The following is a 19,628-nucleotide window of genomic DNA, read 5'->3' as shown; positions in this document are numbered from 1 at the left end:
CAGGAAAAAAAAAAAAAAAGGTAAACCCATCCCAATAACAGGTCGTGGGGTCCCATAGAGTTGAGACACATTGAGGATCCCACATGTTCCAGACAATTGGCTCACAGATGGTACTAAGGCTGTCAGCCTTACGTGCTTGCTGCCCTTTACCACCAGGAATATTCCTGGTACTCATTTCTGTTAGAGGCTGAGTCAACCCCAGCGCCATAGGGTGGCTGGAAGGATGGGGTCAATTGAAAAATCCAATGATCTCATCAGGAATTGAACCCACGACTTTTTGACTTGTAGCACAGTGTCTCAACCAACTTACAAAGATGGATAATATCTAGGAATTTATTACTGTATATAAATACAATGTCTGTAAGCAAACAAAATTTGCAAAACACTACAATCTCAGTGACAGACTTCAATGTTCCTTACCCTCAGCATTATCCTGTGTTCAATGTTGAGCAGGATTTTCTTCTTTTCACGGTAATCCCGGATAAGCGTATGCAATGTATCGCAGTGAGGGACCCAACCAATCAAGCCACTGTTGGTGGACAGTGGGATCACAGCATATCTCTAAAGTGGGGTAAGGAACAAAATATGGGAAGCTTTTTACAGAATAAACATAATATATTCCACATCAAGTTCCTCTCTCAAAGATTCCACCTTTTATGTTCCATTTCCAGATCTCACTTCTCTGTTCAGTGACTATCACTATTGCGCTAGGATTCTTCCCCATACTGATGCTGACTGGTTTAACCACTTGCCTAAAGAGTTGTGGCTACTGTGGTGTAACCTGCCCCAGGTACTATTTTTCAGTCATGTAACTTAAAATATTTTACAGTCTTCAGCATTTAAAATGTATTTATTATGATTCTATTTTAAACTAATATTATATTGTATGTACAATAACTGCTAAAAGTTTGATCTGTTAAAGTCCAAAAAAACATAAACTGAAAGCAATCTCAACCTACAGCCTGAGTGCCTGCTGTGGAGAAAGAGACTGGCTAGACAGCAGGTACTATGCTGTGTGTCTGGCACAGTGCTGCCATCTCAACAGCAAAATTCCACCTGTTACAATGCTAATAGTTTCAGCTCTTGAGATCATGATACCCAGGATCTACCTTTACATGACTGAAATCAGGGTATGTAGCTGTACATCATACCCATTATTTTATCACTGGATCGTGACAGAATGTTCTGTCATACTCAATGAAAAGGTTAATTCTCACTATTCAACAATCCATTCTGCTGCAAAACTAAGAGCCACTTGGCACCATGTCTGAATTCTACCACAACACATGCCTAAGGGCTAAAAACACTGGAAAAACGACTGATGCAAAAGAATAAAATGAGAAATGATTGGTGAAGTGAAAAAGTACATTATAGTACTGTATAAGATAAGCATGTGGGCATTGCTTACCTGAATGGTAAGGTTTCTGCGGAAAGTGTCTGGGTCATTAAGAAGAAGTGTATTGACTAGACCAAAGAGCTGCATCACTCTCTCATCCTGCCGTAAATCCTCATGACCCTTCAGCAGGAACATGTAATCCCGACCATTGCTCCCTGATGGTAAAAGTGCAAAACTATGACAACTCATACATATCATAATTATAAAACAATAATTTTCTTTATTATCCGTATCCATTCAAAACAGTACACGATGATATGAAGGACAGCTACGATGAACTAGAACGTGTATTCAATAATTCCCCAAATACCATATTAAAATTCTCTTATATTTCAATTACAAAGTAGATAGGGAAGACATTTTCAATCCAACAACTTGGAATGAGAGTTTACATGAAATTATTAATGATAAGGGTGTTAGTGTAGTAAACTTTGCCAAATCCAAAAATCTGACAAAAGTACAACATTCCCACATCGTAACATTCATAAATGTTAGTTGGACATCTGATGGAAAGACTCAGAATAAAATTTACCATACTGTAACGTGTTTGGAAAAGACACTTCCATAGTAATGCAACAACAGTGAGCCGTTGCGTTAAGAGCGTCGAATCTCCACTGTTACAATGAATACACGGAGCGTTCCCACAGAGACAATGCAATAACAGTGGCTCGTTGCGTAGGATTCGCCAGACAGTCTCGGGGCAGACGCCAAGAGATAGAGAACTCAGTCTTCAGGAAGCTGCCGCTGAAGATAGTCAGAATCTAGATATAAAGAGCTATAGAAGTATTGGCAGAGATATTGTGTAAGCAGTAATTGTAATACTGCAAGTCCTAATAGTTGTAAAGCGTGTAAGTGTGAGTGTCCAATAAAGATTCGCTGAATCCGAGACCCACGTGAAGTTATTTGTCGCGTGACATACCCAACACGTGACAATATTTTGAGAGACAGGAGATAACATTCAAGTGTACCTGATGTGCAATCATTCGGGATAGCAGACTGTGATCCTGACCACCGTCTGGTGGTGGCAAAGGTTAGGGAGAGACTCGTAGTGAGTAAACAGACAAGACACAGATTCCATATGGAGAGGTTCAATCTCAAGAAATTAAACAAGGTAGACGGTAAAGAGCAGTATCATGCTGAATTCTCAAATAGGTTCGCAGCTTTGGAAAATTTAGATGCTGAGGTGGATATTAATATAGCTTGGGAAACTATTAGAGAAATATCAAAATTTCAGATGAAGAAAATATAGGTTATTATGAAATGAAGAAGCATAAGCCATGGTTCAATAAAGTATCACCAGAATTATTAGATTAAAGGAAACAAGCTAAACTGCAGTGGTCACAGGATCCAAGCAAAATAAACTGAGATAATCTGAACCATATAAGATGTGAAGCCAGCAGGCATTTCAGGAAGAATAAGAGGGAATATCTGAAATACAAAATTAATGAGCTTGCAATGAACAGTAAAAACAGGAACATTAGGAACCTGTATAGTGGAATAAATTAATTTAAGAGGGGTTACCAACCTAGAAGTAACTTGGTGAAGTATGAGAATGGTGATCTAATTGCAGATTCCCACAACGCTCTGAACAGGTGGAAGAACCACTTCTCTCAGTCACTGAATATACATAGTTCAAAAGATATCGCCAGGTGGTGATCAAATTCTGGCAAAATTGATTCAAGCAAGTGGTGAAACATTAAGGTCTGAGATCCATAAACTTATTAATTCTATTTGGAATAAGAAAAAGTTAACTGATCAGTGGAATGAGTCTATTATTGTACCAATTTACAAGGAGGGCGATAAAATTGACTGTAGTAATTATCATGGGATAATTTCATAAAAAAAAAATTATCCAATATCCTTCTCTCAAGGTTAGGTCCATACATAAATCAAATTATTGGGGATCATCAGGGTGGGTTTTAATGTAACAGATCAACTATTGATCGGATCTTTTGCATTTGTCAGATACTGGAGGAAAATGAGATTACAACCATTTGTAGACTTCAGGAAAGCCTATGATTCAGTTAAGAGGGAAGTATTGTACAATATTCTCATAGCATTTGGGGTACCCATGAAACCAGTTAGGCTGATTAAAAGGTGTTTAAATGAAACCTATAGTAAAGTGCATATAAGTAAGCATTTGTCTGCTAAGTTGCCTATCCAAAATGGTCAAAAACAAGGATAAATTTTGGGAAGTTCTTGAATAGCTGCACAACTGGCAGCTTCTCAAGAAGGGCTCAGCTCCATGAACTCAGTTAGTTATCCACTGAAAACAACGGTTGCAGAGTCTTTTGCTGCACTGCACTCAATTATCAACACACAGTATAATTTTAGTGGACTTGCAATAATGGACTCTTTGACTGCAAGCCCCACCACAGAACTACCTGCTAAAAATTCTACACGTTACTTTTTTTTTTATTTGGTTCATCCTGATCCGTCACACTAGCAATATTATAAAAGTTATCAAATCTGTCCAGTGTGACTGACAAAATGTTTTATTCTTTCTCTCCTTTTTAATCTTTCATCCTTGACAAACAATGAGACGACACTAAAGGTAGGATAAAATAACAAAAGCTCACATTTAAATAAAATCGGGATTATGGAAATACTACCTTATACCCATAATATTGTCACGTGGGTCTCGGACTTAGCGCATCTTTATTGGACACTCACACTTATACACCACACAATTATTACCACTTGTAGCATCACTTGGCTTTTGGCCCAATACCCCAATGCGATGTCTCGACTATCCTTGGCCATGGCTGGATCTCATCTGTCTTCCATTTTTTCATGGTTGGCTTTTGTCTTTTCCTGCCAGGCTTTCCAATCGGCCATCATTTGTTCATGTCTGGCGTCTGCCTTTGCCTGGTTGCTTCTCGCTTCTTCTCACATAGCCAGCAGGAGTTCCATTATCTGGTGTGACTCCATTTTAGCTGGTGCAGTGTTAGACCAATAATTCTTCTTAATCGCGTGTATAAGTCCAATCCTTTAAATTTGATCCAATTAATCCGAACTGATCCCGCTTCTAACACCAGTTGTCACGCAACAAATAATTTTACGTGGGTCTCGGATTTAGCTAATCTTTATTGGACACACACACTTATACACCATACAATTATTATCACTTGGCTTTTGGCCCAGTACTCCAATGCTTATACTGTCCTTGGCCGTGGCTGAATCTCATCTGTCTTTGGCGACGGCTATCCCAAGACTGTCTCGGCGAATACATTACCTTGTTATATATCCACGGCCATTGGTACTCTGGGAACCTTCTGTTGTCTGTCACTGGGGAAACGCTGCTTCATTGATTCTGCAATTCCTACGCAACAGCCCACTGTTATTGCGTTACCAAGGAAGTATCTACTCCAAAGACGTTACAATATATTTGCAGAGTCCTATTTATCAAAGAATGGAACCATGAGGTGGTAGACACTCAACTTCCTTTAAAGAGAGGCAGTATAAAGGACATGAACCAAATTGGTTCTAAATTTTAACAAAGTCTTTTTAAACCATATTTGTAAACAGACTAATTGAGATAATTTATAAATATTTTAATGTATTCATGCACGTCATTGTAGTTGTTAAAGGATCAGATTTTTCTTTTAGAAGCCCATTCTTTGCTCTGAACATCAGTATGTCACACTTGATGTCATATACCGTCAAAGATGCTAAACTAACTGATCATCAATGAGCTGATATCTTTGGCTGTGGCTGTGTTAATACAAGTACCATGAGGTGATCTAGTTAGTATGTTGTGTGGAAGGAGTTAATATATATAGGGTTCACTACAAAACATACAAACGGCTTGAAGCAGTGTCAATATGAAAACTATCACATTATTAAGAGACAAACTTTGCACTTACATGTACAAAACCAATGGCAGTCAGATTGCTAACTTCTAGGATGTGATGCCAAGTAGTCTGCCTACCTGAAGACACAACCGAGAAGTCTGCATGCAATCTTCACTGTCACTACTGTAAGAACCTTAGATTTTGTATTTCTCTTCTTCAACAGTAATATTAAAGCACTGATTTAGTACAAGTTACAATTTCTATTACTGTATATACAGATATATTTATTTATTTAAAAGCCTAGAAAGAAAATAACGAGCATATCATTTCAATACATATGACTTGAAAAATGTAAGGAGCATGGCTTTACACAGCAGAAGTAACAGAATTATTACAAGTGAAGGTGTGGATTGTACGTAACTGGTATGGAACCTGGCCCAATGGTGGGATTTTGTGAGCACAATAATGAACATTCAAATTCCATACAAGTACTGAATTTCTTGACCAACTGCAACAGCTATCAAATTTTCAAGCAACATTTTGCCACACAGAGTGAATGAGTTGATTAACTTTACCCTTGATGCAGAGTTTTCGTGGCCGTTGTTTTGATGTGATGACCTGCAATGAGCTCTGAATCTGTGCAATTCTAACCACAGGCTGTCCTGGAATATAGCTGCCAGGTACTGCAAGCTCAAGGTCTCGGCACATCAGCAGTTTTGGACTGACATACTGGAGCTCTAGGCTGGTCAGCTGTGGCAGTTGGCGCGAGATGCGTCGAAATACGTGGTAGTACAGATCCCATGCTTGGTTAAGATCTCGCACATTACCAGATACTTTGTACCGGTGGCACCATTCCTGTGCCTCCATCAGGTCACGTCCATAAGCCTATACAGAATTGATGTTCTAAGTGAATGTATCCTTTTGTTTTATCTCTATGTACTATCCCACTTTTAATGTGCAGGGATTGCATATTCTGAACTATGAATGCATTATTACTCTTAGCCTTTACCGTCTGGGAACAGGGACTTTTAGAACTCTCAGTACTACAAGGCTGGCAGCCGGTTTCTAACATAAATATAATAGTATTTGTACTAAAAGAAAACTGAGGTGTTCAGTAAGCTGAACCACATGCACGCGCCGTTACAAACGTTCACCACATGGCCAGTAGGGGTTAATCAGTTACTTGCATATATTCTGGGCTATAACTTGTAGTCTTGTTTCCTGTCTATAATGCAACAATATTAATTTAACAACATTCATTCACACTTAAATAAAAAAAAAGTTTGTTAAATGTTTAAAATGTCATTAAAATTATTAAAATATATGTACATTTGGTGTTTATGCTACATGTTTCAGTCACATAGTGCCATCTTCACGCAAAACATTTTTTAAAGGAGTCTACTGCAGTGTTCAACTGGTCAAATAGTATTCATTACGGCATGTCGTTATTATTAACTTTTCTGAATTCTGATGTTGTAGGATGATTTTATAGGATGACTGTCTTCCTATCTTACATATTGCAGCTGTGTTCATGTCCCATTGGATGTGCTGCTTGCTTAGTTGTATCCAGTGTTCCTTTGCATTCCTTGTACGCTGGGCTGTTATCTCTCCCACAGCATGATTTAAACTTGTTACTGCGGCAAATTAAGGTCAAAAGTTCTATATGTTTCTTTAAAATTCAGTATCTCAACCATGTTTTATTATGAAATTATCAAACAAAATCAGTCTGAAACACTAATTATCACAGTTCATATATATGTATTTACATCTATATAGCCGTTATATAAATGGTTATTTTTTTTAACAATCCAGTACTTCCAAATTTATTCCAAAATAGTACACAGCTCTTGCCACCAACACCACAGATATAAGTCTGACTTCATGCACATGATATGCAGTCCTGACCAGCATTTGGTGTTTAGAAATGAAACACAATCCAAAAAGATGTCAATTTCCAGTCTAAAAACATAAACACGAGTTTAGCACTGTAGAAAGAAATGGTAAATAAAAAAAAAGTTCCTCCTGAGGAGACAGTACCAGGAAAATCATTACTTCTGATGTTACATACATGAATTTGAGTTTATTCAATATCCTCCTCTGTTCTTTCTTCCATAAGAAAAGCAATGGGACCATGGCAACAGTGAGTATGCAACCTTAAAAAAACGGTACCTAAAGATGTAAACATAAGCAACCACCATGAACAACAAACATTTCTGCTTAAATTTCACTGCTGATTTTTCTGCATGGGCACATCAGTTAACAAGATAATCTGTTGCTTAGCGTTTCTTTTACAAATTTGAGCATAAGGACATATATTTTTTGGTGAATGTTCAGTATAAAAGATGAGTCAACATTACTGCCTAATGAGGTTCGGTGAGATTATGCATTATTTCATCAAAAACATGCTAATTAAGAATCAATATTATCTTACAGTCATAAGAGCAGCATAAACATTTCTTTTACCTGATTGAAAGATGTTTCCTTCAGAGTCTGGGGCCCTCTCTCCAACATGGCATGAAGAGGTTCCAATGTGTCGAACATCCCCTTCACATTACGTTCTCCAAAATAGAGCCTGCTTGCTTCTTCCAACCCCTCATGCCATAATTCATGCCAGAGAATTGCTACTCGGATCAGCTCATCACTCACCTGCAAATGTAATTAGAATAAATATGTTATCATATATAAATATGAAGTTAACTTTTAACTTAAATCCATGTACTTGGTCCAAAATCTACATGTGAAATCTGAACGCAAGAACACACTCTCTTCAAATGCAGAGGAAGAGTGAAACATCAAAACTGATAAATGAATGTTTTAAAATATAATATATATAAATTCTAGGGAATGCCCATGCTGACCTGGTACAAATCCCAGATACATACAAACTTGTTAAAAAAATGGTTATGTTACCATAACTGCCTGCTGGACCAGAACAGGACTGTGTTCACACATGTTCTTGAGGATCTTGTTGGCTGCATTGCGTCTCGCCATACTGGCAGATTTGCTGGCAACTGTCAAGGGATAAACCAGGGCTTGGGGATGATGTTTACCAATGTCTATCAGAAGGTGATGAATGAGCCTTCCCACCAGAGCACGTGGAGTGTCAATACGGGCTATCAGCTGAGGGATCACCTATATCAACATATACAATACATGAACCCCTTGTGCGGACATATAAATGGCTCCCAACTGTGTGTGGAGTGGGCACTTAAGTCTGTGCTTTGACTTTTTGATCAAACATTTTCTTTTATATCAAAGGATAAAAAGACATAGAAACATACATTAGTAAACAACTACCAAAATCTAGGTAAATGATATGAAAAAGCTACACCCTGCCATCAGCGAAAGATGAGTGAAAATAAACAGCCATGTATAATCAAAAACTTATGATGGCTGAAACATCATTGCCAAGCATGGCCCACATTACTTGCTGAAAGTCTTACCTTGCTTTCCCACACAGTGGGAACAGAAAAGGTGCACCTGATATTGGTCCATGACAAAAGTACATACAAAACTTACCTGAAGCCATGTATCAATTTCAATTGTGCGAATCCCTTCTACAATGGCATCATACACTTCTGGCCATTGACCATAGTCAAACCAAAGTGTCAGCAGTCGAAGTGTATCTTGCAGTGAGCTACCATGTGACAAGGCAATGGAACGGAAGAACCCCTCCACTGCTGGCACCGTGAACTGGGAGATATACAAAGAGCTTGGCTACAAAACAAAAGTAGTATTTGCTGTATTTATCAAGAAAGCTAACCAGTTAATATTGCAGTGACTATGAAGGGACATTGTTCTGGGTTGTATTGCCATGTAGCTCAGTAAAAGTCCAATATGACATTTCAGATGAATGTGTCACCTCCATCTTCAGGGTTGAAGAGTAAGTCAAACAAGAAACCAGCAATAAACAGGTAGAAAACAGAGCCCACTGCTTACTGCTGGTTACTTGCTTGGCTTACTCTTTGATGAAGACATGTTCCTCTGAAATGTCAATGCACTTGTACCAAATTACACATCATTACAATCCAGATAATATTACTCTTCATAACCTGTTAATACTTGCAGTTTAAGCTTTTTATTTGACCTTCATTTTTCAAATTACGCTTGAGATTTCAAAATGTTATAGATTTTTAAAACTGCAGATGACTACAGAGAAGGCTTTACTCAATTCTGTATTGTCTACTGAAGTAATATCAAGAAATAACATGATAACAAAAAGTGGGTACAAATATGGGACAATGGGGCTATGTTAAGTATTGCCTTCTCATTTACCTGCTGGCACCTTTAATGTACAGACTTTTAAATTGCCAGGATTCAAATCACCCTAATTCTTTAACATTGCAAACTTTCAGAAAAAACTACATAGTTTCCGTTCTATGCAACATAAAACACGAACTAAAACAACCTGAAAGACAATAAAATTTTCTACATATACACAAAAGAGCAATTTTTACAAACGAAAATTAACTGTGATTATTTTGTCATGAAATGCAAAATATAATCTTTATTATGTTATGAAATTCCAGAGGAGTGACCTGTAGTTTTTTTACACCCTTGAGACTTGGTGATAATGTATTTTATTTTATTATTATTATTGGAGGGGGTGGGTTTCCCCATGCACTGCAACTTGGTGATAATGTAAATACACTATATTGTAATCACACTATATACAAGAATATTTTGTTCAGATTGTACAAGAGTTTGAACTGCGTCACTTCACAGTCTACAATACCTCACACTCTGATGTCCGTGCCACTTCGCGAAGCAGCCTGCAACACACAGCACAACATCACACTTTTTCCAATAGAAAATGGTGCTCCTGCTTTTCCTATTTAGTGAAACACACAACGTCTTTGTTTCCCTTTGTTTGGCCAGTGTTGTGAATGCTTCACCTCCAGTCGACTCAGCTGGGCCCCAGATAACCTTGGCCTCCGCCAAGAAACGCCACTGACCGTGATGTTTGCCTTGTGCGATTGAAGAATCATCTTGGGGGAGGTGGGTTTCCAGCAAAGTCGAATAAATTATGTTGATTGACAAAGCGACACTCTCACCTGTTAGTAATACTTGCAAAATAGTGATGCAAAGCAATTATAATACTAGTCGAAAAGAGTGCCAGTCCGACACTGATACCGAAAGTCACAGTGGCAAAGATGCCTTTTACTCACAAAGTAATACTGGCTCAGTAGGTTTATACGTCTTCCAAGACACAAAATCAAAATGATATATAAAGAAATATATGAGTCTGACACTGACTTTTTAACTGATAAAGAAATATATGACAATCCAACACTGACTTCCTAACTGATAATTTGCTACTGAAAACCAGTCCTTGAATAGGTCACACTTCCTTGAAAGCTTTTGAAGCACTAACAGCACAGATGAATATTTACTCCTCAGTTCTCAAAACAAAATTAAAGAGGTACAACGACAATGGCAGAATGAGTTTGGAACTCAGCCACCAACACGTTGAACAACTGCCCATATTCGGGATAAATTTGAAGCCAACGGTACTGTTCATGATGTGCATAAGCAAAGATCTGGGCGACCATGGATAGTAATAAGTCCAGCTTCCAATGCTGTGGTGTATCTCGATATGCTTCACACATCGATTTTCCCTACCATTTGAGAGCTGTTTGGAGATGAGAGATTTTACCTACAACAAGATGGTGCTCCACCTAACTACCATCGAGAAGTCAGGGCGTACTTGGATGACACTCTACCTGGACGATGGATAGGTCAAAGAGGTGCTACTGAGTACCCACCATGGTCTCCAGACCTAATATCTCTTGACTTCTACCTATGGGGAACGTTGAAGGATGAAGTTTATCGACAAAAGCCAGCTACACTGAACGCGCTACAAGAAACCATCAAAGTGCTGTGTGCAGCCATCACACCGGACACACTGACAGCCGTAGTTCACTCAGCAGTTCAGTGGCATCGATGCTGTTTAGCTGCTGATGGTGGTCACTTTGAACACATACAATGACTCTCTCTCTCACTCTCTCTGTGCAAGAATTGTAACTACATGTCATTTTGTTCCAAAGATATTGACTATCAAAGGGTGAGTACATTTTTTTGGAACCCTCTGTGTATATATATATATAAAACATTTGTCCACCAAAGGTAAATGACCCCCCCCCTGGGAAAACACTAATTATTGTGTTTCCTGGCTGGGATTTGATTCAAATGCCTCCAGAATAACATTATACTGTAAAGTTCACAAAATTAAACAGCATTATTCATATGATGCAATATATGAAATATATTTGTCTCATATAATAAAACAACTTCTCTTCAAATAGTCACTGATTTAGCACATACTTAATAGGACATGGCTTCCAATTTATTATCGACCCCAGATATAAAATGGCAATTATGATTTATGAATATGATACAAATTATGCTTGTACCAAATTTCATTTAAGTCTATTATAAGAATTTAAAAGGTTAAAGCTACACCACATGGGTATAGAATGTCCATGAGGTTATGTTATGTACATCTGTAAAGAAGGGGGGCACAAAGTAGTGTAGTTAGTTGAGGCACTATGCTACAAGCTGGAAGGTTGCAGGATCAACTCCTGATGAGGTCATTGGAATTTTTTCAATTTACTAATGCTTCCAGAAGTGAGTACCAGGAATATTATTGGAATGTTCGTGGGGGTAAAGGGCGGCCTGCATGTAAGGCTGAAAACCTTACTGCAATCTATGAGCTGATTGTCTAGAAAATGCGGGAACCTTGACATCTCACAACCCTATGGACCTCCACAGCCTGTTACAGGGATAGCTTTACTTTCTTTTTACATCTGTAAAAAACATTCTTAAGCACTTACAAGTCCGGCACGAGAGGCTGCACTGGGATCAACTTGGGCTCTGTTAGCCGTTCCTCCTACTTCATTTGTCTGCTGTTGCTGCTGCTGCTGTTGCTTGTAGAAGAGAACTGTTTCAAAGTTCATGTATGCCCATGCATGCCAGGCCTTGTACCATGTTGCATCATGGTCAGTTGCTGTAGCATAGTACTGCAGGACAGCAGGAATTGTGTGTTCATTAATACCATGTAGGCTCTCCTGCCATTGGCCCAACTTCAGGTAACACCTATAAATATAACAATGGATACAGAAAATCTATTCTAATCCAGCATTTTGCTATCTCTTGGGCTCAAGCCATCCACTCATGAACCTTCCTAACCTAAACGGATTCTTTGTGACAGATGAGGATGCACTCACACAAGCATTCTTGGTGTTCCCTGCCCGTTTCCATTTAATGTTTCCTTAGTAAACAACAGATCTAAATACCAAACTGAGGAAAACATTAATTGCGAAATATCAAGACTGAAACAATAGAACTAAAACCATAAATGAAGAACATTAACACTCTGAAGACCATGGACTGACAACAATGGCTAATGGTTTCAAGAGAAACCTGCATGGGGATTCTAAACTAAAGAAACTGTAACATTCTTGTTAAAAAAACAAATTAAACTAATAAGAAACTGAAATAGTATGTATTAGAACAGGGTATAAAAAATAAGAACCAGAATACAACATAAAAGAATAATTTTATTACTTTTTATGTGCTCTCTGCACACATTAAATGTGAGATATCATGTCCATCTGACTGCATGTTTCATCTCTAGAATAAAAAACAAATGTCACAAAATTTGGTACTCTGAGGCCTAAACCAAAGCTGTGAGTGAAATGGTCTGGCTTGCTTTGGTCCACTGTAACCACCACTTCATCTGAAGCTCAAACTGATCTTGCAATCATTTCCAAGCCAGATCCACATGAATTTTCAAACTTTGCCATTGCTAGGAGCCTAAACACATCTTGTTCTTACGAAAATATGCTTGTTTTAAGACAAAAAGCACCCGATGATATGATATAAGGCTTATATTTGTCAAGTTGGTACATGAATTAGCTGTAATAAATTGATGACAACTGGTTCCTCAAAATTTAATGACTAAAATTGTGGACATAGTATGATTTTTCTACAATACTAAGTTAACAATAAACATCTTTATCTCAGTTGCATCATCTTACAAAATATAACCAAGAGCCTGATGTGGTCTCTTACTAGTTTTTTCAGATCCTTAGAATACTGTTGTATTATGTTTAGGTCACTACATTCTCGTATCTTCTCACAGTGTTGTGTATTACCTTGCAAGAAGTCTGCAGCGAAGTTCTTGTTGTTTATCTTCATCCTGACCCATCAGTTGGAGGGTCTGAGGGTGGAGAGAGGACTGAACAAATCTGTGCAGCTGGCTGCAACATAATGTACAAGTTTCACTCTCTCTTGGAGGTGCCTAGTCGTTGTACCCGTGTGCTGTTATCTATAGGTAACAAAGCCTTTTTAATTACAGCATTAAATGAAAGTCAGTGGTAACCCTCACACTTCAGTCATTTTAACCCACGAAAAGAGCCTGCTACTAATTGTACAGAAGGCTAGATGGGTTCCTCAGCCAGTCTAGATGTATTACATTTAAACATTAAAATATGGTACTTTCATAATGCTGTTACTATAAATAAAAAATGACAGCATGAGATATCATTGCCACTATCTTTTCCATACAGAATAGAGACAAGAGAATTAGAACATACCTGTAGGCTTCCTCCCTCCGATCTGACATCCACAAGTGTTTAGTGTAGGCAAATGTGACTTGAGGATGGTGTGCTGGTAAAGGCTGGTCTGGATTCTGTGATGGATCCATGCCAAGCAGCATTACTAATGTCTTGTGGGACAACATCTGCATAACATGCCAAGAAGGTACCATTTCAGAACTTTCACCACCTGCTCTATGCTTTGGAAACGACTTCCTCCACTGCTGCCACCGCGACCACTTTCAAAGTAAAGAGCTGGTAGCAATAGAGACCTGCAGGGTTGTACCATGAGGATATACAGGTTCTTGCATCTTGGCAGTGTAAGGCCATAGATTTAGAGGGAGACTACATTGAAAAACATGTTTAGGCAGCCAAAGATTCAGGTAACAATCTGACATATTTGAAGTTTTAATAAAATAAATTCTGAATGAGAAAAAAATAAACTGTTGCATTACTTTTGGGCGACCCTAATACTACTGTATCAGTGATATAATATGAGCGAGTACATTCCTGTCACTCACCAGACGTCCAGACTTCCTGCAGAGTGCTGCATACTTAAGCCACGTGTACATGTCCTCCTGGGGAGACACTACTAGGGTGTGGACCTGTATAATCCGTTGCCAGTCTTCAACTACACGCTGGCAACCCTGCACAAAAAGTTATACACAGATATGTTGAAAATCAGAAAAACTATGCATACTAAGGTATTATTTTACTGATTTAGCAGTCTTAATTATATATATATATATGATGTGGGTTTGAGACAAAATATTGCAAATTATGAAGTTCTGGCTCCAAGAAAATGACCAGTGTCACTCCAAACTCCAATCAAATACATTTACAGATGCCAGACTCTCTCTTCTACCATTGCCAAGCCAGTAATGTAAGACTATAATCCTATCAATACCTGTAACCTATCCCACCACATTTTACGAATGGTTGCTCTTCTTTCTGGTATTAATTTATACTGGACAACTTCTTCCAATTCTGCCAGCATCTGTACAGAGACCATAGCCCCATATGCTCTCTGATAACTCTCTCCAGCCATTGCAGTCAACTCAGTATCCAGGAGATCTCTCGCTGAGTCGATGAGCTGCAGACAAAATCTTAGTTACTGCAAGCAAAATGCATAGTATACAGGGTTTGTCCGAAAAGTAATGTCAGTGAGTCGATTAAAAAACATTTATTGATTAGATCGGTGCAACACATTAAAAGGCTTCAAAATAGGCTCCTTCTGCGTCGATACATCGCTTCCAGCGAGATTTCCAGGCATCGAAGGCGTCATGGTAGGCCTCCTCCGGAATGTCCTTTAGAGCCTTGGTGCAAGCCTCTTTGACTTCGTCAACTGTCCCAAAATGATGTCCTTTCATAGGAGTTTTCAAGCGCGGAAACAAAAAGAAGTCTGGGGGAGCCACGTCAGGACTGTAGGGCGGCTGGGGAACCGTTGGCACCTTTGAATCGGTCAGGAAGTGGGTCACGAGGAAGGCGGTGTGGGCTGGCGCATTGTCATGGTGAAGTTTCCAATCGTCCGCGATGTCGGGCCGGATGCGATAAACCCTTCGTTTGAGTCTCTTTAGCACTTCCACGTAGAATTTGGCGTTGATGGTTGTACCATGTGGTACAAACTCATGGTGGACCAGCCCCCTAATGTCAAAGAACACAATGAGCATGACCTTAACCTTTGACTTGCTCATTCTGGCCTTCTTGGGGCGAGGGGATGCCGAGGTGTGCCACTCGGCACTTTGCCTTTTTGTTTCGGGGTCGTACTCAAACACCCAAGTCTCGTCACCTGTGATGACATTGTCTAAAAAGTGATGGTCACTTTCACACAAGTCCAGAAGTTCTTGGCACGTTTCAACTCTGCGCGATTTTTGGTCGTCCGTTAACACTTTGGGCACCAGCTTTGCGCACACTTTTCGCATCTGCAGATTGTTCGTCACAATCTCGTGAACGGTACTTTTTGGAATGTTTAATGTCTGTGCCATTAAACGAACACTCAAACGACGGTCTGAGTTCAAAAGTTCTCTCACACGCGTCACATTTTCGTCGGTGGTGCTTGTTGATGGCCGTCCAGCGCGGGCTTCATCGCCGACCTCTTCACGGCCTTCTAAAAAGACCTTGTGCCACCGGTAGACCTGACGTTCCGACAGACAATCATCACCGAAGGCCGTCTTTATCATGGGAAAAGTTTCCACTGCAGACTTGCCAAGTTTCACACAAAACTTGATGGCAATCCTTTGTTCCAAGGAACGCTGCATTGCGGCTTGCACGGGAGACAAAAACGAGTTTCACGGAAAAGCCTTTCGTCACTCTCACGAAGTTCGGAGACGACTAAGCCACCGCGCGTTCATAAGGTGACTTCCCCCTCCACCGATCCCAACCGGTCTAAGCGCGCTGCGACGTATAGTCACTTCACAATGAAATCACTGACATTACTTTTCGGACAAACCCTGTACATCAAAGTACAACTTTAAAATGAATTAAATTCATCTTAATTCCTGTTCTAACTACACTCAAGAGAATAAACAAAATATCCATTTGAAATCAAATTTATAAAATCTAATTTATCAAAGTACAGCCTTGTTTACTGTGATACTGATAAATTGCTTTATAATACTCATAGCATAGAATCAAAATTTATATGTGATGTCATCATCTGCAATCTACTGGACAATAACATCAATGATGAAGAAAACTTGTTAGGAATGGTAATCTGATGGATTTGTATTTTACAAACGACTACCAAACAGACTGATATCTTAAGAGAGTCTGAATTGTGACATTTAGGTTCCCTTATACATTTTAATGCACTCTTTCTGCAGAATGCACAAAATCAATGCATGAAAGGAAAAATGTCTGTGTCTACATACTCAACAGATCTTCATAACATTTGGTGCTGGGTCTACAACAGAAGCAAGCAGAACAATTTAATACTGCTTCATACTGTCCAACGTAACCACTGTTTTACATGAACCAAAAAAAAAAAATTCACAGCTTTTCTCAAAAATTATTCATATAAAATTGGCACATTACATGAAAAGAATACTTAACAGACTGAATATACAAATACAATAAACGCTCACTAATCCAGTTACAGTTAATCTGGATCAAAATACAAAAGTGAAAAATGCTGTTCACAGTTGAGCAGACACTTAAAAGACACGTGACATTACAAGGAAGGCAGATAAGTCACTTGTCAGTTCAGACAAAACTTGACAGTTTCATCAAACCTACATTACCATGTTCAAAAACAAGTACAACTGCCAAGTCTTCTTTTGATAAATAAATGTACTGTCTTTTTTAAGGTTTTTAAAGGCCGTGCCATAGCTCAAGTGGTTAGTTGCTGGCTTTCCACCGCGGTAGCCCGGGTTCGATCCTGGATCTGGTCAAGTTGGATTTGTGGTGGACAAAGTGGCGCTGGGGCAGGTTTTCTCAAAGTACTTCGGTTTCCCCTGCCAATCTTCATTCCACCAATTGCTCCACAATCACTCTCACCTATCATCTGGGGCTGGTACAATAGGCCAGAAGTGGCCACAGTACAAGGGACTTAGTCCCACTCCAATAGCAATAAATAAAAGTTTTTAAATAAAGCCTCTACAGTGATATTTTTTTATTTATTCTCATCAGCACTACTTATATCATTAAATTTTCCACTTATTTGTGTTTTAGGGCTACCTTTTGCTTCACTAATCTGGATTATGGCTTAATCCTGATGACCTCTCCCCCAATTACTCCACATCAGCAAGGGTTTACTGTACATCAAAATTGCAAGAAAATTAACATTTGACTATGCACTGTGATATCTGCAGTGAAATTTGCCTTGTAACATTAGGTTTGTATCTGCAATAAATGAACATCAAATCTCGTCAATATGCAAGATTTTAATAAAAGCATTCTGAAAATGGGGAATCTCCCAAAAATAACCTGCTGAGCAGCAATATACTGTCCCCTATGAACTGTGAGGACAGCTCTGTAGAAGGCCCCATCTTGAGTGTCACGAGGAATACAATTCACATATTGCTCCATAGCATCCCACTGATTCAAACCCCAGGCTGCAGCTGAAGCCATTCGGGACATCCTCTGACGTCCTTCTTCATTGAAGTGATTCCAGTGCTTTGTGGCTACATCATTCAGCTGACCCCTGTGAATGGAATGATGAGAGATAAGAAGGTGATCTCATAAAGCAGAAATAGGGTTCCCTGTAAGAAAATCATTGCTGTGACACACAGAGAAAAAAATATGTGATGAGGTAACTTGCCTTCTAAAAGAAGTTATTGAAGGAAAGATGGAGAGGCAGATAGAAGTGACCAGAAGACGAGGAAGAAGACGTAAGGAGATGCTGGATGACCTTGGGGACAGAAGAGGATATTTTCATTTGAAGGAGAAAGCTCTAGATCGCATTAAGTGGAGGAACTGTTTTGGAAGAGACTGTGGACCTGTCGTCTTAACAGATTACAGATGAATGAATGAATGAATGAATGAATGAGGTTATGTCCATCTGCATGTTTGATCTCAAAAGGATTTAAAATAATCAGATAGGAGCTGGAACTGAAAGTTGGCGGGCAAATTTAACTGTGATTCATATCGATTCAACAAATCAATAATTTTCAAGAAGCTTATAACAGATTTTACTGAGCCTCCCAATCTTTATACATCATAAAATACAGCTCTCATAAAGTTCAATTTCTATGACCAAATGAGGTATGCAAAACACCAAAGAACACATTTGAAAGATATGTGTATTCCACTCAACAACATATTTCCACATTGTTGCTGTCTCTTCATTCAAACTGATATGTTGTGAATAAAAGACTGGCTCAAGTGTTAACACTACAGACTTGTATTTGGGAGGTGACCAGTTCAAATCTTAGCTGGGTCACCAACTATCCTGTGAGGATTTTCAGTTTTCCCCAGTCCCTCCAGGAAATTATAGCAGAATAATACCCTATTAGGCTGTAACTGGTTTCTTTCAAATCTTGTCACTTTGTTATTCACTTATCATATATTCTAAGCTGTTACGAGTGTCACTAAATTAAACCAAAAGTAATATCTGAGTGACTTTTCAACATAATATGCTCTTTCCTTCTAGATTAAATAAAGAGGTTATTAAATCTGGCCTTTTTACCCGAACATATGAAAGTAGGCCATGACTGCTTCTTCACCATTCTTCCCCCCCCCGCCCCCTCATATGTCACAATGTGGACCTTACCATTCTCCAAGCGCCTCCATGCACCTCATCTGTCCCAAAGCCAAGTCCACATCCTCAGAGTTGTCTTCCAGCCGTTCCTGGTAAGAATGAAGCGCCTTCTCCCAGTTGTGTAGCTTCTCATACCAACGTTCCTGTACTTTGAGGTCTGAACCTTGATGATTCATCACGTACTCCAGCAAACCTGGATTCAGTTTGGAAACAAGCAAGAAAAAGTTACTTACCACATCAGTTTCTTAGAATTCACAATTTGAATAAGTACTGGTAGTAGATTCGTTTAGAAACCTCCACGTTTTTCACCATGATAAAGGACCAGGTGCAGCTTTCAAGCCTTTCAGAAGGCTGACATTGTCTTGGCTCCACATAACTTCCTGTAAGTTTTACATCCTCTCATTTATAACTTATTCGATCATACATGGACAACAAACAACAGTAAATCCAATGCTCCTCCATGGTTAGTAGGAAATTATTCACTACCATTGAACCTGAACACTCACCACCATCCTGACAAAATAGCTCAGTTAGCATAGTGGTGGGCTACAGGCTGAATGATCAAGGAATTGGGGTTCAATACCCAGCAGGGACACAAGATTTTTCTCCTCTCCACAGCACCCAGACCAGTTCTTGCACCCACC

At 39.1% G+C, this 19,628-nt stretch overlaps 1 protein-coding gene across 2 annotated transcripts in view; it reads right to left on the bottom strand.

Moving 5' to 3' along the window:
- Nucleotides 1-19,628, bottom strand: part of LOC111869020 (serine/threonine-protein kinase mTOR) — a 68,631-nt gene that overhangs the window by 11,143 nt on the left and 37,860 nt on the right. The window contains exons 23-35 of one of the 2 annotated variants that reach the window (XM_023860200.2): nt 18,997-19,177; nt 17,712-17,928; nt 14,695-14,880; nt 14,309-14,434; nt 13,788-13,933; nt 13,347-13,451; nt 12,024-12,285; nt 8,710-8,883; nt 8,101-8,322; nt 7,654-7,836; nt 5,766-6,075; nt 1,409-1,551; nt 421-561 (exon numbers count right to left, since the gene is read on the bottom strand). In XM_023860200.2, the coding sequence (XP_023715968.1) occupies nt 421-561; nt 1,409-1,551; nt 5,766-6,075; nt 7,654-7,836; nt 8,101-8,322; nt 8,710-8,883; nt 12,024-12,285; nt 13,347-13,451; nt 13,788-13,933; nt 14,309-14,434; nt 14,695-14,880; nt 17,712-17,928; nt 18,997-19,177 (2,396 nt within the window). Of the gene's footprint in view, nt 1-420; nt 562-1,408; nt 1,552-5,765; nt 6,076-7,653; nt 7,837-8,100; nt 8,323-8,709; nt 8,908-12,023; nt 12,286-13,346; nt 13,452-13,787; nt 13,934-14,308; nt 14,435-14,694; nt 14,881-17,711; nt 17,929-18,996; nt 19,178-19,628 lie in introns of both variants that reach the window. The other variant, XM_023860199.2, reaches the window with a different exon arrangement.

The sequence above is a fragment of the Cryptotermes secundus genome, unplaced genomic scaffold (genome assembly GCF_002891405.2).
Source record: "Cryptotermes secundus unplaced genomic scaffold, Csec_1.0 scaffold70, whole genome shotgun sequence".
Taxonomy (NCBI): Eukaryota; Metazoa; Arthropoda; class Insecta; order Blattodea; family Kalotermitidae; genus Cryptotermes; species Cryptotermes secundus.
Note: the sequence above shows the minus strand (reverse complement) of the source record. Positions and strands in the feature narration are given on the sequence as shown.